The sequence below is a fragment of the Syngnathoides biaculeatus genome, chromosome 6 (assembly GCF_019802595.1).
Source record: "Syngnathoides biaculeatus isolate LvHL_M chromosome 6, ASM1980259v1, whole genome shotgun sequence".
Classification (NCBI taxonomy): Eukaryota; Metazoa; Chordata; class Actinopteri; order Syngnathiformes; family Syngnathidae; genus Syngnathoides; species Syngnathoides biaculeatus.
This window is the reverse complement of record NC_084645.1, coordinates 31,412,251-31,434,418: the sequence shown is the minus strand read 5'-3', so window position 1 is coordinate 31,434,418 and position 22,168 is coordinate 31,412,251. Positions and strand designations below refer to the sequence as shown.

Sequence of the window (22,168 nt, the reverse complement as noted above, 5' to 3'; positions counted from 1 at the left end):
AATCCAAATGGAATTTCATTCAGTTTAAAACCGATTTCCTGGAACTAAAATAAAACAAACAAAAACATTTTATCAAGGGCATGAAAAATGAAACTTTACATAGCATGAAAACACAGTATGGTAGTACACTTCTGGTTGACATAAAAAATGTAATTGTGAGTAAAAAAAAATGTGCACGCCCTGCAACTGGAGCGTTGCTGGTTCGTATCTCTGAGGGGATATAATTGGTGTGTGCCAGCCCCGACACCTAACCCACATTGCCCATGAATGCGGTTGTTTGTTTGGTCGTCGTCATCAGAGGGGATGGAGATGCAGAGTGGCTAGCATAATGCATCATTATAATTATCTTTGTGAAGAAAGACTTCCTTGTTATAGTCCTCATACTGAATCTCATTAGATTGTGCAGGTGTACCTGATGAAGTACCCAAGCAGATAGAAACAATATTGTAGCTGGCTCAATGCTGGCTGCAGTCAAAACACCACACAGAAGCAGCAGCAGCAGCAGCAGCAGGCAACGAGAGTGGAGCCATGCACCACTATATTCTATAGCGCCTCAACGGCAAAGGATAATTCACACACAGTAACATGGCAGACATCGAAAAAACACAGCGCTAACGCATGGCACATCAACAGCCAGTTTAACAAGACACAAGGTGACAGCTCCCTTATCAGTTTAACCTATAATGGTGGATGCGAGCCTTTGTCGGTAAAGCTACTAACAGCAGCTCTCTAGCTTTGACCAGAATACTTTTAATCTGTATCACATACAAGACATGACATTGACTCAGTTCAAGTTCAATTTGTTTTTCTCTCACAAGCTACACTGGTTGTGAACTCATAAACTCACCGGGGTTGTGTATGCGGTCCAGCAGTTTGACCGAGCGAGCGCTGACAACTCCGCCCACATGGACCAGAAAGGCAGCTGGGAAAGATGTCAACGTGAAGAAGGGAAACTCCTGTAGAGAATAGAAATAGATATTAGAATAGACATTGTGTGAACCATATTCATGACTATCATAGGCATCTAATCTAATCATGTGTCTGATGAGATACAATACAAGAACTGTATCAAAGTTTAATAATATGGTCACCAGTGTGGTTATACTTGTCTGTGGTGTAGACGTGCACTGCAACACACTTTTTTTTTGTGGTTTGTTTCTCGGACTGGATTCACACTCAGGGCCCAACTTTAATACCGATATTAGATTATCTATTTTCATTACGTATCACACTTTTTTACTGCTGACGGGCAAAATAAAACAAGTGAGTTAATATCGGTAACTCCACAGGTGTCAACACAGGGCAAGTGATAACATGGAAGCAAACCATAATGTAGAAATAAGAGAACCACTAATCATTACATTGGTTTTAGCTGCCCTGAGCTGACTATCCCCCACTTAGTTAAATGAACATAAACTTCCACATTAATTCACTGGGCACCATTAGCAAAAAATGCGATAATTTAATTTAATGAGTGAAAAAACTCCTGATCTCTGAGGCCCTCTCCAAGAGAGACTAAATCTCAGTGGTCATCGAGAAGGTTCAACAGCGCCTCCGCTTGCTGAGAGTCCTCACAAAGAAGAAACTGGACACAAAGTTGTGGCTGGCCTTTACCATTCATCCGCTGAGCGCCTGCTGACATACTGTCTCTCCATCTGGTGCAAGAGCTGCACTGACGCAGACAGAGCAAGACTTCAGAGGACAATTAATGCAGCACAGATAATCGTTGGCTGCCCTCTCCCCTCAAACTATGCATAATGACAATAAAAGGGATTCATTCACTCATTCATTCTAAAGTACCACAGAACTATACATTATACTTAAGTGTCACTTTTCATTTACATTGGATGTATTTATCCATTTTGTTTGGACAGATGCTGGTGTAAATACGTCACCTGTCGGTGTATTTCAATGATTTTAAGAGTGTTTCACTGTGGATAATGACACTTTCTTACCAGCTTCATCCAGCAGCCTCACTTTTGTTCTGGGGTTGATTCGTATATTTCGGACCAAAACACATTAATCTCTAGGACACAAGATATTTCTGGGACAACTGTGGGTTCTTCTTTCATTAAGAACTGGGTACCAAAACGTATTTCCACGTGTACTGTACATATAATTTGAAAGAAGCCTAATTATGATCTGAAGATAATTCCATGCATATTTTTCTGTTTCGGTCATACTGAAGTATATCTTAATTGTGCCACTAGAGGGTACAACTTTTATGGTACAGTGCTGATCTAGCTACAGTAAAATATAACCACAATAATTGTCAAATTCATTCATGACTTAGCATGATTGTTCATGTCAAGAGATCTATTTTGATACAGCTCTTTAACAGCATCTTGGCAGGTTCTGTGCATTTAACTACTCTTAGGTTGAAGATGGAAAATTTCAATTTTCCATCCAAAGCTACTTCATCTTGACAAAAAACAATCCTAAATGGGTAAACTCTCAGAAGGCTGAAACCTAAACCATACTGGATGGTTCAGTTTAGGTTAGGAACATGCAACAATAATGGGAAATGCCTAGCATGCAAAGTCCCTACTTGCTGCAAACCTCAATGACATTTCAAGTAGCACTGGGAGAGACTGTAATAGATGTTTGATACTGTGCAGTGACAAGTCTATATCAAGTAATGTCTGACAACATTATGCAAATCCATGCGTTGGAAATACCTGCGCAGCATCTTGGACTTCATTCTAAGTTGTAGTCTCATTACAATTTAAAATAAACCAAATGTAAAAATGCATGTGACATGTGCTTCATGAAAAAGCGGGACTATGACAACAAAATATTCTACTGTTTTCTCATCCAGTGTGGAAAATGGGAAACTAAAGAGGACTGACAGTGCGTCCGTTCTGAGCTAGGAAAGAATGAGATGATGAAGTGAGCGTGCTCATTCCTTTGGTCCAGAAGTGGGACAACTTTGACAGCGGGGGGGTTACACACAAGAGTCCAGAACACAGTCACACACCCTTTCAAACTTGTAGGCCAAGCAACGTCCTCTCCTGCCCTCCACCTGTCTTTTCAGAGTGGCAAAGGAAGGGAGGGCAGGTGAGGAATAAGTGGCCCTCAGCTGGTAAGGGTCTTATAGGGATCTATGGATAGTGACACAAATGTGACATACCCCGGTGTTTAAATACAACCCAGAGGAGGAGGCTCCCTGAGTAGCGCAGGTGGTCGAGAGGACAGAAAAGGGAAAAAGGTTTGTTCTCGCACACACTCATTCCCCATAACAACAGCAAAAAAAAAACATTTGAGAGGAAACCAAATCTTGAACTGTATAATACTGTTTCTGTTTTTTTTTTTTTTTGCAAAAACATGTCCATGTTATGTCAACCTAGGGTTGAGGAATATGGCCAGATTCAGACCCCCCACCCCTGCCCCACCCAACTTTAATGAATCTCTTCCAGATTACAAAGAGGCAAATAACAATGTCATAGTTCAATACAGGTTTCACTTTTTTCCCCTGTAATGAGATTTACCTTTTAAGTTTTTATTTTGATGTGATAACTTGCATCAACTTCCACAGACATAATAGAAATGGGAAAAAAACGTTTTTAAATCTTAAACTATGTGAAAATAACTATTTCCACTTGGAAAATACCATATGTCCCTGCCAATTCATGTCTGTTGTTCAAAATTGACACATTTTCCACAAGAGCTCTCTCAAGCTCATTTCTCATGTAGTTTTATGTGAGGCAAGCACACCTTTGCAAAATATTTGCAGTTCAGAAACATACATCTCGAATCAAAAGTTTCAAACGACAATTCAGTCTGCTTTTGCCATGTTTACTGAGTCGTCCACCAGGCTCTCTTTCTTGTCATTTTGAAAATAATGGGCTCATGTTGTCTGTTTCTTAACAGGAACTAAAGTTGTTGACTCTATTTGCAGTCATGTTGTTAGCGTAAGTAGACGACATCTGCAGACATGCACTTTCAACAATGGAATTAAAAACTGAAATGAATCACCCAACCGTAAATATCCGTCTGTATTTTAACATGTGACTCATTGCCATACCCTCTGCTCCAGAACTGTCTGTGTCTGCTGTCTGAGCAGCGTCTTCAGGGGTCCCGCCTCCTTGCCACCACTGCCCCCACTGCCCATCCCTGGTCACAAAAGAAAGTCTCATGTCACTCAACATCCCATTTCCAAGCAGACAGTAATAAAAACATTTGTGTAAATGTTAGGAAAAGTCAAAGCAACTATGTTAAACACACGACTGAGGATAGCAGCTCTGCCTTGGCTGTTGGACGAGCCTTCTATAACTAGGTTTAAAGGGGACAAGGAGGAGGAAAAACAGCATGCTAAATATTGGGATACTAGTATTGTTTCAATAGGCAAGTGAGATGTTAAATGTTTCCTATCCTTTATTGGCCCACGACGCACACAAAAATGAGGCGACTTGTGAATTTTGCTGTGGAACTCTTTGTTCGAGAACAGTAAGTTATAAAAAAGAACTGAAACATGGCAGATGGTCATTTGCATTCAAAGGCTTAAGGGAATGTCACATTAAGGTCAGCTGTAAAGGTTATAGTGGATTTTAAGTTCATCCTGAAATTTCACTCCAAGTCATATTTACCTTTGTGAGTACTTTTGTGTATTTTACATTACAAAAAGATTTCACAGCACACCACCAAACAAAAATGCCCAAAAAGTCAATACAATAAAGTGATCATCTTGTCTCAAATTCCCACAAAATGCACGTCACTGTGAAATCTGAGACCACTGAAGGAAAAGCTATTATTCAGTTGTATGGCATAAATAGCAAAGGTAGGAACTGGTTGATTGGACCTTCTGCCATCTAGTGGACAATCATTTAATTGTTCCGCCTGTTATTGTAAGTCACTGGCATCGACAAGACGAATAAAGATACAGTAGTGAGAATTTTCAGACCAAATAAATGAAACTGGATAGTTTCTTGCTGTACACCTGATGATCTCAGAGCACACCGTGGCTGGTAATCACCCGGTTAGACAACACTTGCTGAATTAATGGTGAGTGTATAGTTGTCACTCCCATTGTGCTGTTATTGCAGTTTTGTGACATAAATGACAGATGGCAGCCAAGCTGTACCGGACGCAGTCAGTAGAAAGTCCTCTGTGAAGGACACACTCTTTCTCAGCAAGGCAGAGTCAGAGTGGGTAGAAGAGGGAGGGTGCAGGTTGGTGTTTGTCGTGGCGGACCCAGAAGCACCCCCGCCCACTGAGCTAGAAAAAGACGTAGAGAGCACAGGGGAGCTGGGGCAAAGGAAGATGCCTGGCCTGCGTCTCGTCGGTTGGGGCTCCTCTGACAAGCAGGAAGTCAGAGCAATGACAAGGAAAGAACTTCAGGAGAGAAATATAAAATGGGAGGCAGATATCTGAGTTGTAACAAACGTCACTTTTCCACTGCTTGTTTTAGATTGCCACAGCTCTTTTTAGCTCTTAAGGTGGTGCTTGTTTTACAAGAGTAGTGTATAGAAGTTTCTTAACTGTCCGCAGTGAACAAATTTGTGCACTGGCATAAGAATAGAGGGTGACACCACGCATACAGGCACGCTCAGTTACCACAGTCGTTTTTCATTGCTTTATATACAGGGCCTAGAAGTTTTTCATACATACTGTAATTGTGCCATTATCACTATGACAACATGGGTCAGCAATACAGCGTAAGCTAAAAATGGGGACTGGCCGTTGTACCATCAGTATCTTTCTGTCGTGTGATTGGTTGGTGGCACCAAAACTTGTCACTGCCAATTTTCTCTCTCAAAACATGTTCATTTTTAGTTGTACTGAAGTACATTTACATGTCTGTATATATTTACTTAAGTAAAGGAGTTGAATCAATACTTCCACTTTTTAAAAAAAACTTGTACTGAAGTACTGTTGCCACCTCTGTGTTCTGGACACAGTCCCAGTGGAAAACCATCAAACCAAGTAAGTCTTGCACAGAGGAAAAGGGATAACAGCTTAGTAATACTCAACATGAATGTCGTACCAGGGCAACACCAAATCCCAGAGACAAATTCCTTGCGTGCTGTTACATACTTCGTCATTAAATGTGATTATTTATTTTTAAGTTCTTTTGGCAATAACTGTGCCTTGATGTATTTATTTTATGTTATTTTTACCCAAGACGTTCATCTATTGTTCTTCTATTTTATTTGCGCAAGTACCTTATGTAGAAGTACTCGTTATTTCGTTGTATGCAGTCATATAGTAATGACAATAGCTTTTGATTGATTTCATTCTGATAGTTGTGTGACCCTTTGTACTATCTTTATTACCTATTTGGTCTGAGTGTACTTAAGAAGAGACACAGTGCTTCTATGAATACATCACAATGGACAAAAAAAAAACAAACAAAAAAAAAAACTAGTGCAGATAAAGTGTGTTTTCACCACAGACGAACATGACAGAATACAATGCCAAAATGATAAGAAATAAACTGTAAACATGAAAGAAAAAACAAAACAGAAAAGCACCTCTGTAGTGTTGGAGGGGCAATGGAGTAGGAAATGGGAGGGCGTAGGAAGCGAGAGGGGGGATGTTGCCTCATGTGCTTACCCGTCTTGGGCGTCAAACTGAGGTCTGTGTCTGATGATGAGGACTGGCGGCTGGCTTGAGGGGGAGAGAAAGGGGTTGGAGAAAAGGGGGAGGTAGGAAGGGCTCTGAAAGGGGTGGACGGGCCAGTTGACAAGGGAAGGTCCTCACCAAATACCGGCCTGGCGGGAAATATGACACACACACACACACAAAATCAGTCACAACCTCACCTTGGGTGTGAGAGTGTGAATGACTGGACAAATATTTCTGATATGCCATGTTTGTTTTTGAAGGAGGTGTTTGAGGTGCTACACATGGTTGGAGAACAAAAAGAAGAAAAGCAAGCAAGCGTGAGAAGCAAAATTAGGAAACATGCAAAGATACAGAAAAATAATTTTAAAAAGAATCAAACACAAGTTGGATGGCTGAAGCATGTGTCCCAGTGGAGCGAAGCACAGGTCCGTGCTTCTCTTGACTATTAAGGGCCGAATCACAATGCTTACTTTACTTTACTTAACCCTTCGCTACATTGGGAATAACGTTCCTGGGTCAAATTGACCCATTATCACGAAACACCAGCAACCTAACAAACTCCCAATACGGTAAAGATAAAATTGTTTATATCTCATTGTGAAGGCCATTACTAAGCATTTCAATTAGTATTCATGCATCAAATGGGGCAATTTGATGCACAACTTAACAGGAGGGTGAATAATTGAACAATTTTTATTGTTTACGCTGTAAAACTAAGTTTATGATTTACAGTTTAATGATTTAGAAGCCATGGATGGTGCTACAGTTCATTTGGGTGACTTCAAAGGAGGCAGCGAGGGTTAAGTTTCCACGCAGTGGCGGTGTGAAAATCTGAAAGACTGTCTCTATATGTGACTTATGATTGACTGATAAGTATTCAATAGTGTAGTGACTTGCTTACATTAATGAAATTTTTATTTAGAGTCATTTACATTTGACTGATGATATGAAACCTAATGGCTGAAGAATGGAATGTGACTAAAATTCATATCTGAGGTAAGGCAGGCAAGGGAATTCCTTTGGCAATATTGTCTATATAGAGTAGGTTAACTGAAGACTAAATTGCCCATAAATGTGACTGTGAGTGCAAATGGTTGTTTGTTTGTATGTTTCCTGCAATTGGATGGCAACCGGTTCAGTGTACCACGCCTCCTGCCCAAAGATAACTGGGATAGGCTCCAGCACGTCAGCAATCCTAGTGAGGATAAGCGGAATGCAAGATGAATAAGACGCCCCCCACACATCTCCATTGGCTTGAAATCAAGACAAATCCTGAGGTTATGAATTGGATTGAAGAAGTTTTTGAACAATAAATTTCATTCCCCCCACCCAAAAAAACTACCTTTGAATCCACGTCATGTGACCAAACAAGGAAAATTGTGAGCTGACTTCCCGTATGTGCTACACTAACAAGTTTCTCTCGTGTATAAAAAGGTGAGATAACTGATTGGATCGATATATGTAGATATTTTGATGTCAATAAATCCTTAAAAAAGTAAATACAAATTGACAAGTGTTGACCCCGCATAAAATGACTTCCATCCTTCCCTGTCTCTGCATACCAGAGAAGATGAGTGTGGGCACAGAGACAGAGAAGTTCTGGGACAGTCTCTGTGCACTGCACGCTGAATGCACTGGGCTGTTGTGGGTGGAGCGGCATCCGTGGGCTAAGGGAGACCTGGGGTGATGAGCACGGACACACAAGAGGAGAGCAGAGAGAGAGAGAGGGGGGGGGAAGAAATGTGGGGAGGAGAAAGAGAGAGGACCAGTTGTGTTGGAGACAGTAAGAATTGTGTCAGTCCTTGTCCAGGCAGAGAGGAGGAAAGAGAGAAAGGCACATGACAAACAACAACACATCATCACAATAGAGAGAGTGCGGCAAGGGACGAACACTTTTGTTCTTACACTCTCTCCAAGCAAAGTGAGTCGCATGCACAACAGGGATGCAAACACAAACAACCCAATACGTACACTACAATTATTTAATAATCAGCTCAGTGGCTATAGCACAGCACATCACTTCATAGAAACTAACCTTCATTTTTCAGTTTTAGTATAAAAGTGTAATTCTGCACTTTTTTATTGGCATTACCAATAAAATCAATGTCAGATAGGATCGCATCATTAAAACTATTATTTTTGTTGACTATAAAGAGACACGAAGGCTGAATTTATATAGATATTTTCAAAATGAAAGCAGGCCTCTCCCAAATAGGGATAAAAATCTAATGCATATTGCATAACTACTAATGTGACTGAGATCATACAGTATATAACCCATCCATGAAAGCCTGGAAATACAGTACACTAATAGGTGACATATGGGACACTCACAAACCTGCACAAACAATACAAATAAACATAATTAAAAATAACCGCTGTAAATTTCAACCAAAAGCATAGACAAGTTGTCTTCTAATGTTTTACACCAAATACAAGTCCAAAAACTATTTGGGACTCCGAATACCACAATGACCAACATTAAACTACAGCACCACAGTGGGCATGAGCGCAAAAGCAAAAAGGCAAAAGGTTTTATACCTTAAAGTACAGAAAATATCAGAATCCACTGTAAAACTATGTTTTAACATTAACATTGCACTTTACGCATAGCTAAAATTAAAATTTTACATTACATTAAACTTTAAAGAACATAACTGAGGCAGCAGACGGGGAGAAAATGCAAACTCCACACAGCCGGTGCTGGGATTTGAAACCCACTCCTCAGAACCGTGAGGCCAACACCCTAACCAGCCACACAAATTTATATTTAAATTCATCATCATGCCTTTCTTATATTAAATCATTAGACCAAGATGACATCCAATTATTGCTTAACCAATAGTGCCTCAACGTTGCAAGATTTGGAACAGTGTCACAGAGGGCCATCAGCAGTTTTCAACAGAGATACACACTGAATCAACAAAAACCTTAGATATTCTTGGAAATTGTCATGGCTTAAAACACCTGCTGTGAATTCGGCTGTTTGGCTCCTCCTGTAAGTTGAGCAAAAAGAACTAAAACACTGAAAAGTCAGATGTGCATTCAAAAGTTGGAAGTTCAAGCTGATTATCCATAGGTATTTATGAATATCTTAAGGTGGCGTATTAGCACATGCAGAGTTGAGAGCAAGCAAGCCATGCAAAAGCAGACGGGGAAAGGTGGGTGAAATTGTTGGTGTGTATGTTTGTAAAGTGGGCATGTGAGTATCTCAGAATGCTGTGTGCTATTTCACAATGCAGTATAGGTGACAAATACCAAGACATACACCCTGGAAGGCAAGCATTTTATCCACACACATCTCATCACATGCTACCACTAACACCCCCCATTTGTCGCACACTTGCACATATTCGTCATGCTCGGCAGCTACTCACTCCTTTCCGTCCTTAGAAGGGGAATTGCACGCATTGGAAGCGGGAGCCGTGCTCGGGTGCGTGTGTGTGGTAGCAGTGGTGATAGAAGTGGCGGTAGCGCCTCCAGAGGTGACTTTGTCCAGAGTGCAGGCAGTACCTATGGCCCGCACCACCAGGCCTGATTCTCCCTCCAGGTCGAAACATTGCAGGTAGCCCACCACTGCGTTCCCTCCCATCTCTAGCACTTTGAGACCTATCTTCCTCTGCAACTCCCCTACAGGAACACAACATGTTAATAACAACTGAATTAAAAACAAAATGCTGAGGATCCATCCATTTATTTTTGTTCGCCTAGCTATGCTAGCAACATACTGTGACAAGTAGACAATTAAAAGCTCTTTCATTAGATGACAGACGGTAAACACTTAATCTGTGCTTTGCATCAGAAAAGGTCGGGAAACACTGGTCTATGAACATGGATCAGATTTGTTTCCCAACCTGACATAAGCGAGATGAGCCTCTGGCGGGCTTCATTGGAGGCTCGAGGGGTTCTGATGCGGTCGATCCACTGGTACTCAGGGTCTTCATTCACCACAAGCTCCTCCACAAAGCCGTGGACCATTGTCGCTCTGTAATATCGCGGTATGGAGGTGGCTGCCATGCACAAGTGATGAAAATTAATTCTCTTTTACTCACCATTTTAGATTTGGTAAGATATAAGATCAGTGAACGACATATAGAATATGTGTTACAATTGCAATAACGAGAAAACATCACATTTGAATACAGAGAGGTTTCTGAAGTGCAAGGGCAGTGTTAGCACGTATGCCCAGCAGTCAAGAGGTTTGTGGTTCGTATCGCGGATGGTCTTCTTTTTTGGAGTTTCCATATTGTTCATGTACTTCTCTGGTTACGCTGGCTTCTTCCCACATTCCCAAAACATGCATGTTAGATTGTTTGTCTGCATGTACCCTGCGATTGGTTGGCGACCAGTCAAGGAGGTAATTGGCTTCCTGCTCAAATACAGCTGGGATAAGTTCTACCTCACCCGCTACTGAAAACAAGCACTATAGGATGAATGGATGGATGCCTCAAAATTTGCAGAATTTTTTTTTCTTTTCTGCTATACCGCAAAAAGATGGGCTACCATCTCAGACATTAGGCAGGATGTCGGCATATCATACCAGACCTAAATTCAAGAAGGTCCAAAGGAATTAATCTGACTAATTTTTGCTTATTCTTTGGCTGTTTAGAGAAAGATGCCATGACCATCAGTTTAAAAAAGGAGTTAAGTAAAAAAAAAAAAATCCTCCAAATTGGAAAGCATTGAAGGACTTAGATTCACGTTTTACTTTTTCAGTCCTTGCTGGCGAAAAATGTAGGGTATGCCGCATTTCTATCAGCCATTTAAAACTAAAGATCAATTTCACTTTACCTACAATGGATACTTTTGAAATTTAAAATCCCACACAGGAAGGCTGGAGCAAAGATTCAAAACCTGAACACCAGAACTCCGAGGCAGAAGTGCCCACCACTATTTCACCATGGTGCCTATTTACTGTATTTCCTTTGGGAACAATTATTTCTAAATTTGAATCAAGTCGACTATCATCCTAGACAGGATTGTGTCGGTCCTTAAAAAGGTTCCACTGAATTTACTGCACGGTAATGTAGAATTTGGTAATATAATAAAGTCAAAACACACTGCAGAAGAATTTGACTCCACAGGACGATTGTCTGAAGCGGTTCAAGTCATTGAAGAGCTCAACTTTGATCAGGACATTAATCTCCCCACGGATACCTGAACACAAATAACACAGAGAGAGAGAGGGCGTACATATATGATAAAAGACAAAGTGATATCTTGTAGCTCTCATTTGGTATCCGCGTACCGTGGATGGTGTCGTAGATGGGAAACCAGCCGGAGATGACTGAAGCGGCCTCACTGCACAGCAGCGGGTCAATATCTATGTAAACCTTCCCAATGGCATCGTTTGCACTGTATGTGTCATGGTCCAACACGGTGATCTGCAGCGGCTCGTCTTGCAGGTCCTCATCATCAACCTGCACGTCAAAAGAGAGGGAAGAAGTCATTTACACAAGAACAAGAGCAACTTCAACGCAGTGATACCGAACCCTTAAAGCAACACAGATTTGAACACAAATGGTGCAGCAACATATGGAGAGATAATACATTGAAGGCTGGACTGTGAAGGCTACAAAGTAAAACAACACATAAACACAAAGGTTGTTTGAGTAAATACATAAATTTGAGTCATTTACCTCAAATTTGAACCATTCCGAGTTCCACTGGGGATTTAGAGATTTGGGACATACGTCTGTTTTGAATGTTATGTTTCCAAACTTGACCTGCACAGCAAAGAAATGAAACTTTTCGGTTAGAGTAAATACAAATTTGGCAAGATTTGAAATGGGACATATTAGGCAAACTTTTAGTTTTTGTTACATACAATTAGGTCCAAAACTGTCTGTGAGCAATTCAGTCTGATTATTGCCGCATTGTGACATTACAGCTGATGTGTCAGCTGTAAGAGTAAATTTGCAGGTTGGTCATTAACTGTCGCTACCACAGATACAATCCACTTTACTCTTTCTGGGCCCTTGATTTCATTTAATGTCACTCTTGCCTGCCACTTCCACGTATAGTAGTTGCTCACCTCAATGCAACCTCTGCCATTCTTTGAAATGGGATCAAAACAGTATAACCGTCAAAGGGAGGTTACAGAAATAGGGTGGAAATTCTTCATCCTTGGGGCATTTTAACAAACGCATGTCAGAGACGTTATCAAGATGCATAGGAGCTTTTCGAAATTCTGAAGAAAAATCAATACTACGCCTGCTTGAATTCAAAGCACCTTTTACTTACCTCTACAAAAGCATCTGTAAGCTCACTGGCTCTATCCATGATGGGCAAGTGGCGGCCTGCCACAATTTTTGCTTTTAGTTTTCCAGGCATGATTCAAATTTAGGCTGATCTGCGAAGAAATGATGGAAGCATTTTACAAAGCAGCAACATATAAAAACAGGAGTTTTACAGTTTAAAGGTCATACAGATTTTTTTTTTTTTTTAAACCTGTCCTGTTCAGCCAGATGACCTTGTAGATTTGTATGCCAGGTCCATCCATGGCAAACAGTTGTAGGTGAAGGGCCAGACGAAGCCTGGCTTTAAGACCCCTTTGACGAATAAAACAATTGGATATAGGATTCCCTTGCCTGGACGCAGGTCCCATCTGGAGCCAGGCTTGGATGGATGTGGGGCTCGACGGCGAGCACCTGGTGGGCGGGCCTGCACCCTTGAGGCGTGGCCGAACACAGCCAGAAAGGGTAGTGTGGGTCCCCTTTCCCATGAGCTCACCACCTCTGGCAGGGGCCATGGGGGTCGGGTGCACTGTGAGCTGGGCGATTGCTGAAGTAAGGAAACTTGATGATCTGATCCCTGGCTACAGAAACTGGCTCTCGGGATGTGGAATGTCACCTCCCAGACAGGGAAGGAGCACGAGGTGGTGTGAGAGGTTGATGAGTTCATTGAACTCACGGAGGGGTTCACAGCGCTGATGAAGCGCATGCACATCGAATGTGTCATGCGATCGAACACAATTAAGAGATGCGAGGTGAGGCGAAGCGATCTTTCACAACCGGCGTGTACGTAGCATTCGTATTGTAGTAATACGTACACAATTTAGTACTGTAATTGCTTCATAGGCACTATTAACTTGGCAAGGGCCTGTGCCCCCCTCTGGGAGAAGGCAACAACTTTTCTTACCAGACGAGTTCAGCTCAGCACAGTTTAGAGTGTTCGGGTAAAGATGGCGAATTTCTGTGTGACCATGTCATCTACATTATTCGCACTGACGAACACAGATTTGCATATTTCTATGTGATCAAGCTACATGAAATGCCCATAATGCATCCAGTGGGAACATTGTACATAATGTGCACACACAAACACACACAGTTGCCATGGACCCCCACACAATCAGCAGGGTTGCTACAGTTTGTCTGAATGTCTACAAGTTAAGAATATTAAAAGACGTGTACTGAGAATTGTGTTTGTTTACATTTACGTGGCTATTTGGCATGTGAAATCTGCACAAAGTTGCTCATTTAATGCAGCTTCAATTACAGTAAGATTGAATTTATTAATTCATGTTGATGACATCCTTCTGTAAATTGTGTGGTGTACATTACCGAGTAATGCATATATTTAAGATGAGCTTTTTTTTGTTAATTGTAGATAAGTAATATTCCTGCCGCTTTCCAGATGCTGAAAGTAATGAAAGTTACACTTTACTAAGAGTTACTTTAAAAATTAAATAATCAATAAAAGAACTAAGCTACTTTCTTCTTTTCCTTTGGCTTGTTTTTACACCTAAGCCTATCTTGTGCATCTTCCTCTCTCAAGCCAACTGCCCCCATGTCTTCCCTCACCACATCCATCAACCTTCTCTTTGGTCTTCTTCTCACTCTTAAGCCTGGCAGCTCCATCCTCAGCACCGTTCTACCAAAATACTCACTCTCTCGCCTCTGGATATGTCCAAACGATCGAAGTCTGCTCTCTCTAACCTTGTCTCCAAAACAATCTGCTCACTCCTAGCGAGAACCTCAACATCTTCGTTTCTGCCACCTCAAGTTCTGCTTCCTGTTGTCTCTCCAGCGCCACCGTCTCTAATCCGTACATCATGCCTGGCCTCACCGCTGTTTTATCAACTTTGCCCTTCATCCTAGCAGAGACTCTTCTGTCACATAACACACCAGACACCTTCCGCCAGCTGTTCCAACCTGCTTGGACACGTTTCTTCACTTCCTGACCACACTCTCCATTGCTCTGTATTGTTGACCCCAAGTATTTGAAGTCGTCCACCCTCGCTATCTCTTCTCCCTGTAGCCTCACTCTTCCCCCTCCACTTTTCTCATTCACACACATATATTCTGTTTTACTTCGGCTAATCTTCATTCCTCTCCTTTCCAGTGCGTGTCTCCATCTTTCTAAATGTTCCTCCACCTGCTCCTTGCTTTCACTGCAGATCGCAAAACCATCTGCAAACATCATGGTCCAGGGGGATTCCAGTTTAACCTCATCTGTCAGCCTATCCATTACCACAGCAAACAGGAAGGGGCTCAGAGCTGATCCCTGATGCAGTCCCACCTCCACTTTAAATTCTTCTGTCATACCTGGAGCACACCTCACCGCTGTTCTGCTGCCCTCATACATCTCTTGTATTATTCTGACATATTTCTCCCTCACATCAGACTTACGCATGCAGTACCACAGTTCCTCTCTTGGTGTTCTGTCATAGGCTTTCTCTAGATCCACAAAGACACAATGTAGCTCTTTCTGACCTCTGTACTTTTCCTCGAGCATTCTCATTGCAAATAATGCATCTGTGGTAGTTTTTCTTGGCATGAAACCATTCTGTTGCTCGCAGATACTTACTTCTGTCCCGAGTCTAGCCTCCACTACTCTTTCCCATAACTTCCATTGTATTCCTCTAAAATTCCCACAGCTCTGCACATCGCTTTTGTTCTTAAAAATGGGAAGTAGCACACTTTTACTCCATTCTTCAGGCATCTTCTCGCCTGACAGTATCATGTTGAATAAGGTGGTTAAAAACTCCACAGCCACCTCTCCAAATTGCTTCCATACCTCCACTGGTATGTCATCAGGACCAACTGCCTTTCCATTTTTCATCCTCTCTCATTTTCTTCATTCATCAACTTCTCAAAGTATTTTTACTATCCATTTATCACACTACTTGCACCAGTCAACACAACACAAAGGAACTAACTAACTTACTTTAAACGTCAAGTAATCAGTTACTTGATCAAGATAACTGAAAGAACACTGCTTACTACAGAGCACAAGTGTCGGGTAGTGAGAAGGCGCAGCGTTCCTACCTATGTACTAATTCTGCTTAATATGAACGGAACTCAGTCGTAAAGCGAGGAACCGAAGAAAATGCCACCTGCAGTCACCTTTGACTGACATTTGATTGAGACAAAAGCACAAGAGAAACCCTCGCGTCATTCAAATAAGACACCTACTTCGTAAAAAAAAAAAAAAAAAAAAAAAAAAAAAAAAAAAAAACCTTTCGACTCACTTTTAATGTCCCGGATATTTCCGTTAACGAAAGTCCTGCAATATGCTAAGCTCTGTAATGGCCAGATAGCGCGCTTTAGCATAGCCATGCTAACTAGAACAACTACTGAACATCCCAACTTCACTATCTCGAACAGCCGTGTTCCAGCACAGTCACGCCACATACACTAGCATAACCACCAGACATCTGTGGAAGGAGTTTCGTCCTTACCCCAGGCCTACGACATCCACGATGCGATCGTCAGTGAGCCACTAAGGAGGGCTCGTTTCCCCCGGACATCGTCGTTGACAGCTCGCCGCTCCACAGACCACCCGTGTCTGTCTCACTCCCATAACACGTTATAAATCAACCAGGCAGGACAACGTATGCGTTAAATTTGATTCGCACCAGATATGACGTCCAAGGAGACGTTTTTAGTGGGATTGTAGTGACATTTCGTCCGAGCTAAGCCCCTTAAAACATCTACAGTACGGTGTTAGCATGGAAGCCATGATGAACGAGGGTTGGACAGTGTTGCCTTTGCTGTCCGTCGTAAATGTGCGCTTTCACGTGAGGAGCTGAACTTCCAGAGTTTACAAATAACACTGCTCAAAAAAAAAAGAAAAAAAAATGCCTGCAATGAAAAAACACACATATACACACGTGAACAAAGTAGGCTGCGTTGAGCATGAAAACATTGGACGGCGTCGATGCAAGATGTCATCCTTTGCATCATGTAATGGAAGGCAGCATCCGAAGCGAAAACAGCCTTTTATTTATGCTGTATATAGTGGAATATATATACAGTCCACGCTATTCATTCAATTATATATTTTTATTCATTGTAATTTTAAAGCCAATACTACAGCCAGGTAATCTATTCAGTCACATATTTTTCACTGGAGCTTATATATAGCTTATAATACCCACCCAGGAGCTAATCATCTCACTACTACTGAGAGGCGTTTGATAAGTGTAATAATGAGTAGAGCAAACCCAAAAGCAAACTCCAGTCAGTCCAGAAAAACAAAACACTCGAAATGAATCAAATTTACATTGAATAAAAACAATCAACACATTCTTTTGGGTACATTTATTCATGAAACTGTGTGAATTAAAAAATAGTCCCTGAGAGAAGAGACTCTTACATATTACAAAAGTCAAGAGAGGAACTCCCAAGGTTGGGAGCAATGAGGTATATTTTTTAATAATAATCCATCCATTTTCCGAGCCGCTTATCCTCATAAGGGTCGCGGAAGTGCTGGAGCCTATCCCAGCAACCTTCGGGCAGGAGGCGGGGTACGCCCTAAACTGGCTGCCAGCCAGTAAAGAAAAAGCAGCAGTGAATCCTTGAATTCATTAGAAAAGCACTGCATAAAGGATTTCACAAAATTCATGCAGAAGCTGCTCGGTGCAACTACAGAAACTGACTGTGCTGCTTCAATGTTACTATTTAACAGGAATCTGAACAAGCAGAAAAGGTGTGCGTTTGTGTGTGCGTTTATATATACAGGTTACACAGAATTTTCTTCCATTTGAACATTATTCAAGTCAGGTTTCTGCTTGCTGCAAAATCCTTAAATCCTCCTGCTATTAATCTCCATACCACCCTTGGTGGACAAAGAACATAAAAAGGATCATTATTATGAATAAGGCACATGTGAAAATGCTGAGGAAATTTTAAGAGGCCACGACAGACACAAGGTACAAAACACACACTTAAAAATTTCACAATAAGTTAAGATTCCATAATTTATAGCATCATATACACTATCTGCCTAAAAATAAATCCAGTTAAGACTATTGTGCAAGATTTAAGACACTTGAGTGTACGCATCCTTGGAGTGTCGCATTCAGGTGTGCACATCATCACGCATGATTGTCTTCATTTTTACTCTTGCATAGTGAGCAGAACCTGGCCAGCGAGTACCGTTTTTTGTAGTCAGCAGTACATCAAGTGGAAACATCTATGATGTTATCAGCACCATCGCCATAGCGACGACTTTGATTGGTCACACCGTGCAACCCTGCTGCGCTGGTCATTAGTCACGGCATTTGGAAAGCAGCAGAGCCCGGCTGTAAAGTGCTCCGGGCAGTCTCGCGTGGGTTTTGACCGGGTCACCTTTCCCCGGGCGACACTTGACGGTTCCACATGCCACGTTTGGAGTGGTAGTGGTGAAAGAAGTTGCGTAGGTAGAGCCGCTCAACCTCTAGTCCGGCCTGGAGGATCCTGCAGTGATGAGACACAAGAGGGAGAAAGAGTCAAAGTGTGTAACCTCTCTTTAAATACACTAATCACCAAAAAATGTTGAGGTATTCAGATACCCTACGTTGCACTATACTGTAATTATATTTATGAAATGCTGAGGAATTTATCCCCACCAAAAAAGTGAAGCCATTTATCCTTAAAGTTCTCGAACGACGAAAAGTGTAAGCTTTGCGTAAGACACAGCCGAATCACTTAGCAATTTTTCCTGAGATGAGTGGGCATGTGGCAGCCATAAATTGGTCAGGTACTTGAATATTAATTGGTGGAAGTATCTCGCATCGTTGGCAATTTCAAATCCTGTTGTTTGCAAACAGTTTTGGTGGTCAAAGGCTCTTGCATCCAAATCAACAAACCGTATGGATGTCAATCCGGTCACAGATTCGTTTTGAGAAATGAAATATAAAACATTCGGTGGAGGGCCGAATATCTCCCTCACGGTCAGGAAAAACTGATTCGAATAACTGCTGGAACATCTAAGATTACCCCAATCCATTCCAGGATGAGAGTCGACCTTTGAATTTATTTTCGTATTTGAAAAAAAAAAAAACAACCCTAGATTCCTTTAAATTCCAAAACACACATTCTGTTCACTGAAGATTCCAAATTCTTCGCTGGTGTGAATGTGAATGTTTGTTTGTCCGGATGTGCCATGTGATTGGCTGGCAATCAGTCCAGTGTGAACCCTGCCTCTCTTCCCCAGACACATGGGTTGGTTTCCAGCTCATTTGAGAGTACAATTGCTCTAGAAAATGGATGGCTGGATAAACCGATACAAACCTGTCGAGGAGCTCCCAATCTTCACCTCCCCAACGGTTGGTGAATTCCTTGGTGTTCATTCCTCCCACCGCATCCAGATCAGACTTATAAATGCCCAGTAAGCCAAAGCCGTTCACCTCCCAGTAACCTGTCACACAGACACATTGGTTAGTGTACAATGTCACGCAGCACTCACAGTACGCCTCCGGCTTCCACCCCCAGATGTTTCCTCATGCACCTCTGCCCTCCGAGGGTGTGGCGCCGCAGTCTAGCCTCATAACAATCGGGGCAAAGGCCATGAATCCTTCAATGCAGTGTTTCCGAATGCTATCCATGATGGAGGGAGGGAATTGGATGTGAAGATCGCAAAGAAACACAATGCTGTGCTCGTCCTGAATGTAGGAGAAAAGGTAAACATTTAAACAGAAATGGCTCGTTGGTTAAAGAGCTCGGGGACGGCCACTCACATCAATCAGGTCGATACCTGCTTGGAGACCAGCAGAGCGCTCAAAGTTACCACGAAGCTTTACATAGCGGTACCTGAAGAAGCCCAAAGACAATCACAGTTTGAGGATAGACACACTGGACAATACATTAGGTACAGCAGCATCACCAAAAGCAGTGGTTATTATTTTGGTTGTAGCCTTCACTGGTATAGAACTGCAAACCAGCACGAGTCACTTGTAATACTTTTGTTACGTTATTATTATTTGGGAGAATTTTAAATTGTGGATCACATTACCTGGGCAGGGACGACTTCTTGAGGGCGGCCCTCACATCCATGTCAGTGCTGTTGTAGTCAGTGATAATGAGGTTAAAGTTGGCATCCCCTGTTGCCTTGAACAAGGCCACCATGTCGTCAATGAGCTGCTGAACCCAGCGGGCCTGGTTTTTCACTGAGAAAGTAAAACAATTAAACACTAAGTCTATACTGTATATAAAACTTGTTTCAATAATCAAAGATTAAAAGGACTTGTAGAAGGACATTATTAATAGAACTGGTAACAACAATGTATGTCGAGAGAAGCAAATAATTAATTAATTAGTTAATCAATTAAATAATTAGAAACAAAGTATTTCAACGCCCTGCTATGTTGCATGTTCTCTCACTTAGAAATCATGGAAGGCTCTGAAATTTTCATCATAGGTGCATGGGCACTGTGAGAGTGAGATAATCTAAAAAGAAAAACCAAACATAAAATCTTTGGAGGGATCTGAAACTCCGTGTTTCTCAGTGACAGCCCAGAAACTTGTCTGATCTAGAGAAAATCTGTGTGGAGAAGTGGGCCACAATCCATCCTGCAGTGTGTGGAAACCTGGTGAACAACTACAGGAAACGTTTGACCTCTTTATTTGCCAACAAAGGGTACTGTACCAAATATTAACATTGGTTTTCTCAGGTGTTCAAAAACTTATTTGCAGCTGTGTCGAACAAATAAATTGTTAAAAAAAAAAAAAATCATACATTGTGATTTCTGGATTTTTCTTTTTAGATTATCTTTCTCACAGTGGACATGCACCTACAATGAAAATTTCAGACCCCTCCATGATTTTTTTCGTGGGAGAACTTGCAATATAGCAGTGTGTTCAAATACTTATTTTCTTCACTGTAATTTGTGTATTTTTTTCATTTGTACTAACTATATTTTTAAATTACAACTAAACAAGTATTTTTTTTCAAATGTAAAATATGTAAAATTATTTTACTACTATTTGTAATTCATTGAAAAAACATTACCCTAATTTCAGCAAAATACTTTGAACAAATGGAATGGAAAAGAGTAAAAAATGTATTGAATTTTTGTTCATTCCCTGACAAGATTTTAGGATGAACTTTAATGTTCCCCTTTTCCATTGTACCAATTCTAACCCCAAACAGCCTGGTTCCGCCCTGTGTGGTTGCCTTTCCATGACACTTTTCGAGGCCACTCCTCAAAACCTCCTTCAACCTGGTTCTAGAACGCTTTGGAAGGAGGCCTGTGACATCACTGTCATCTGATTGGCTGACAGATGCATGGTGACTTATCACTTTCACAATCAATACATCTAAATGCTGCTGCATACCATGCGACGACCCAAATCTGACTGAACTGTCGCGTAGTGTGCGTGGTTTGGCCACAGTTTTCATGACTAGCCAATCAAAGTCAGTCAAAACGCTGATAATATTTTTCTCCATATTGGCAGAGGATAAAATAACAAGCTTGTCACCTTCTTGATCTCGGCCCAATCCCTCACAATTTTGATTAATGGCTGTTGTCAAGGAAAAGCAACGGAGGGCCGGCCAGGCCAAGCGAGGCTGGAGCAGAGCGGAGCCAGGCCGTTCTGGAAATACTGTAGTAATGGATGGCCATAAATGCACCGTACCCGGCACTATGAAATGGATCATTGCCACAGGGTTCCAGTAGAAGCCGACAGGGTTGCACAGCACCAGCTGAGGTTTTGGCCTCCGAAAGCCTAAATCCTGGCTGCGTGGGCGAGCGCGGTTGCGGATCAGTGCGTAGATATAGTGCGACAGGCGCAACAGCTGGCCTTTGGCATTTTTCAGCTCCAGCTCCAGGAGGTAGCGGCTGCCCTGGACACCATCCACTCGCTTCTCCACGTTAACCACACGTACCAGCGTGAAGGGACTACTGTACATGCACGCATGGACACACAAGAGATTAAAATTAATTATTTTTCCTTGCATAAATATGTCTTAAATGTCTACTGTTGATTTTAACAGATAAAAGGAGGCAATACAGTAGTTTGAAAAAGCTAATCACATCCAAGCATGTGCAGTGGATATTTAATATCGACACATCACTGTTCGAATGCCAGGTTTCTGTGGTACAAAAAAAAGAGAGACCAGACATGATATTTTTCAAAACAGTTCCTACCATTAATGTGGCCTAGAAACTGTCCATCTCAGTTTTCTATGAGAAACGAGAAGCAATAATAAACAACTGGGATAATGTGATTGTCCAAGACTCGGATGCACACCCTCTTATAACTGGGGACGTAGTTGTCTCCAGAATTAACTAATCATATTCAAACACGTATTAAATGGAAGACATCACAAACCTGCCACAAGAGCTTGGCAATATGGGGAAAAATTATCATGATTTGGGCCATTTTATGTCATGGTA

The 22,168-nt window shown here is 41.7% G+C and overlaps 2 protein-coding genes across 6 annotated transcripts in view; both read right to left on the bottom strand.

The window, feature by feature from the left end:
• Positions 1-16,600, bottom strand: part of c2cd5 (C2 calcium dependent domain containing 5) — a 39,391-nt gene extending 22,791 nt beyond the window's left edge. For 3 of the 4 annotated variants that reach the window (XM_061822001.1, XM_061822002.1, XM_061822006.1), the window contains exons 1-10: positions 16,250-16,599; positions 12,808-12,916; positions 12,204-12,290; positions 11,813-11,984; positions 11,626-11,721; positions 10,419-10,574; positions 9,942-10,194; positions 6,553-6,710; positions 4,025-4,113; positions 848-956 (exon numbers count right to left, since the gene is read on the bottom strand). In XM_061822001.1, the coding sequence (XP_061677985.1) occupies positions 848-956; positions 4,025-4,113; positions 6,553-6,710; positions 9,942-10,194; positions 10,419-10,574; positions 11,626-11,721; positions 11,813-11,984; positions 12,204-12,290; positions 12,808-12,897 (1,210 nt within the window). In that variant the 5' untranslated portion in view covers positions 12,898-12,916; positions 16,250-16,599. Of the gene's footprint in view, positions 1-847; positions 957-4,024; positions 4,114-6,552; positions 6,711-8,126; positions 8,243-9,941; positions 10,195-10,418; positions 10,575-11,625; positions 11,722-11,812; positions 11,985-12,203; positions 12,291-12,807; positions 12,917-16,249 lie in introns of all 4 variants that reach the window. The other variant, XM_061822003.1, reaches the window with a different exon arrangement.
• Positions 16,601-16,856: 256 nt separating this feature from the next.
• Positions 16,857-22,168, bottom strand: part of b4galnt3b (beta-1,4-N-acetyl-galactosaminyl transferase 3b) — a 28,992-nt gene continuing 23,680 nt past the window's right edge. For both annotated transcript variants that reach the window (XM_061822007.1, XM_061822008.1), the window contains 6 exons: positions 21,408-21,673; positions 19,786-19,939; positions 19,511-19,583; positions 19,282-19,435; positions 19,065-19,191; positions 16,857-18,248 (listed from right to left, as the gene is read on the bottom strand). In XM_061822007.1, the coding sequence (XP_061677991.1) occupies positions 18,137-18,248; positions 19,065-19,191; positions 19,282-19,435; positions 19,511-19,583; positions 19,786-19,939; positions 21,408-21,673 (886 nt within the window). In that variant the 3' untranslated portion in view covers positions 16,857-18,136. The remainder of the gene's footprint in view (positions 18,249-19,064; positions 19,192-19,281; positions 19,436-19,510; positions 19,584-19,785; positions 19,940-21,407; positions 21,674-22,168) is intronic.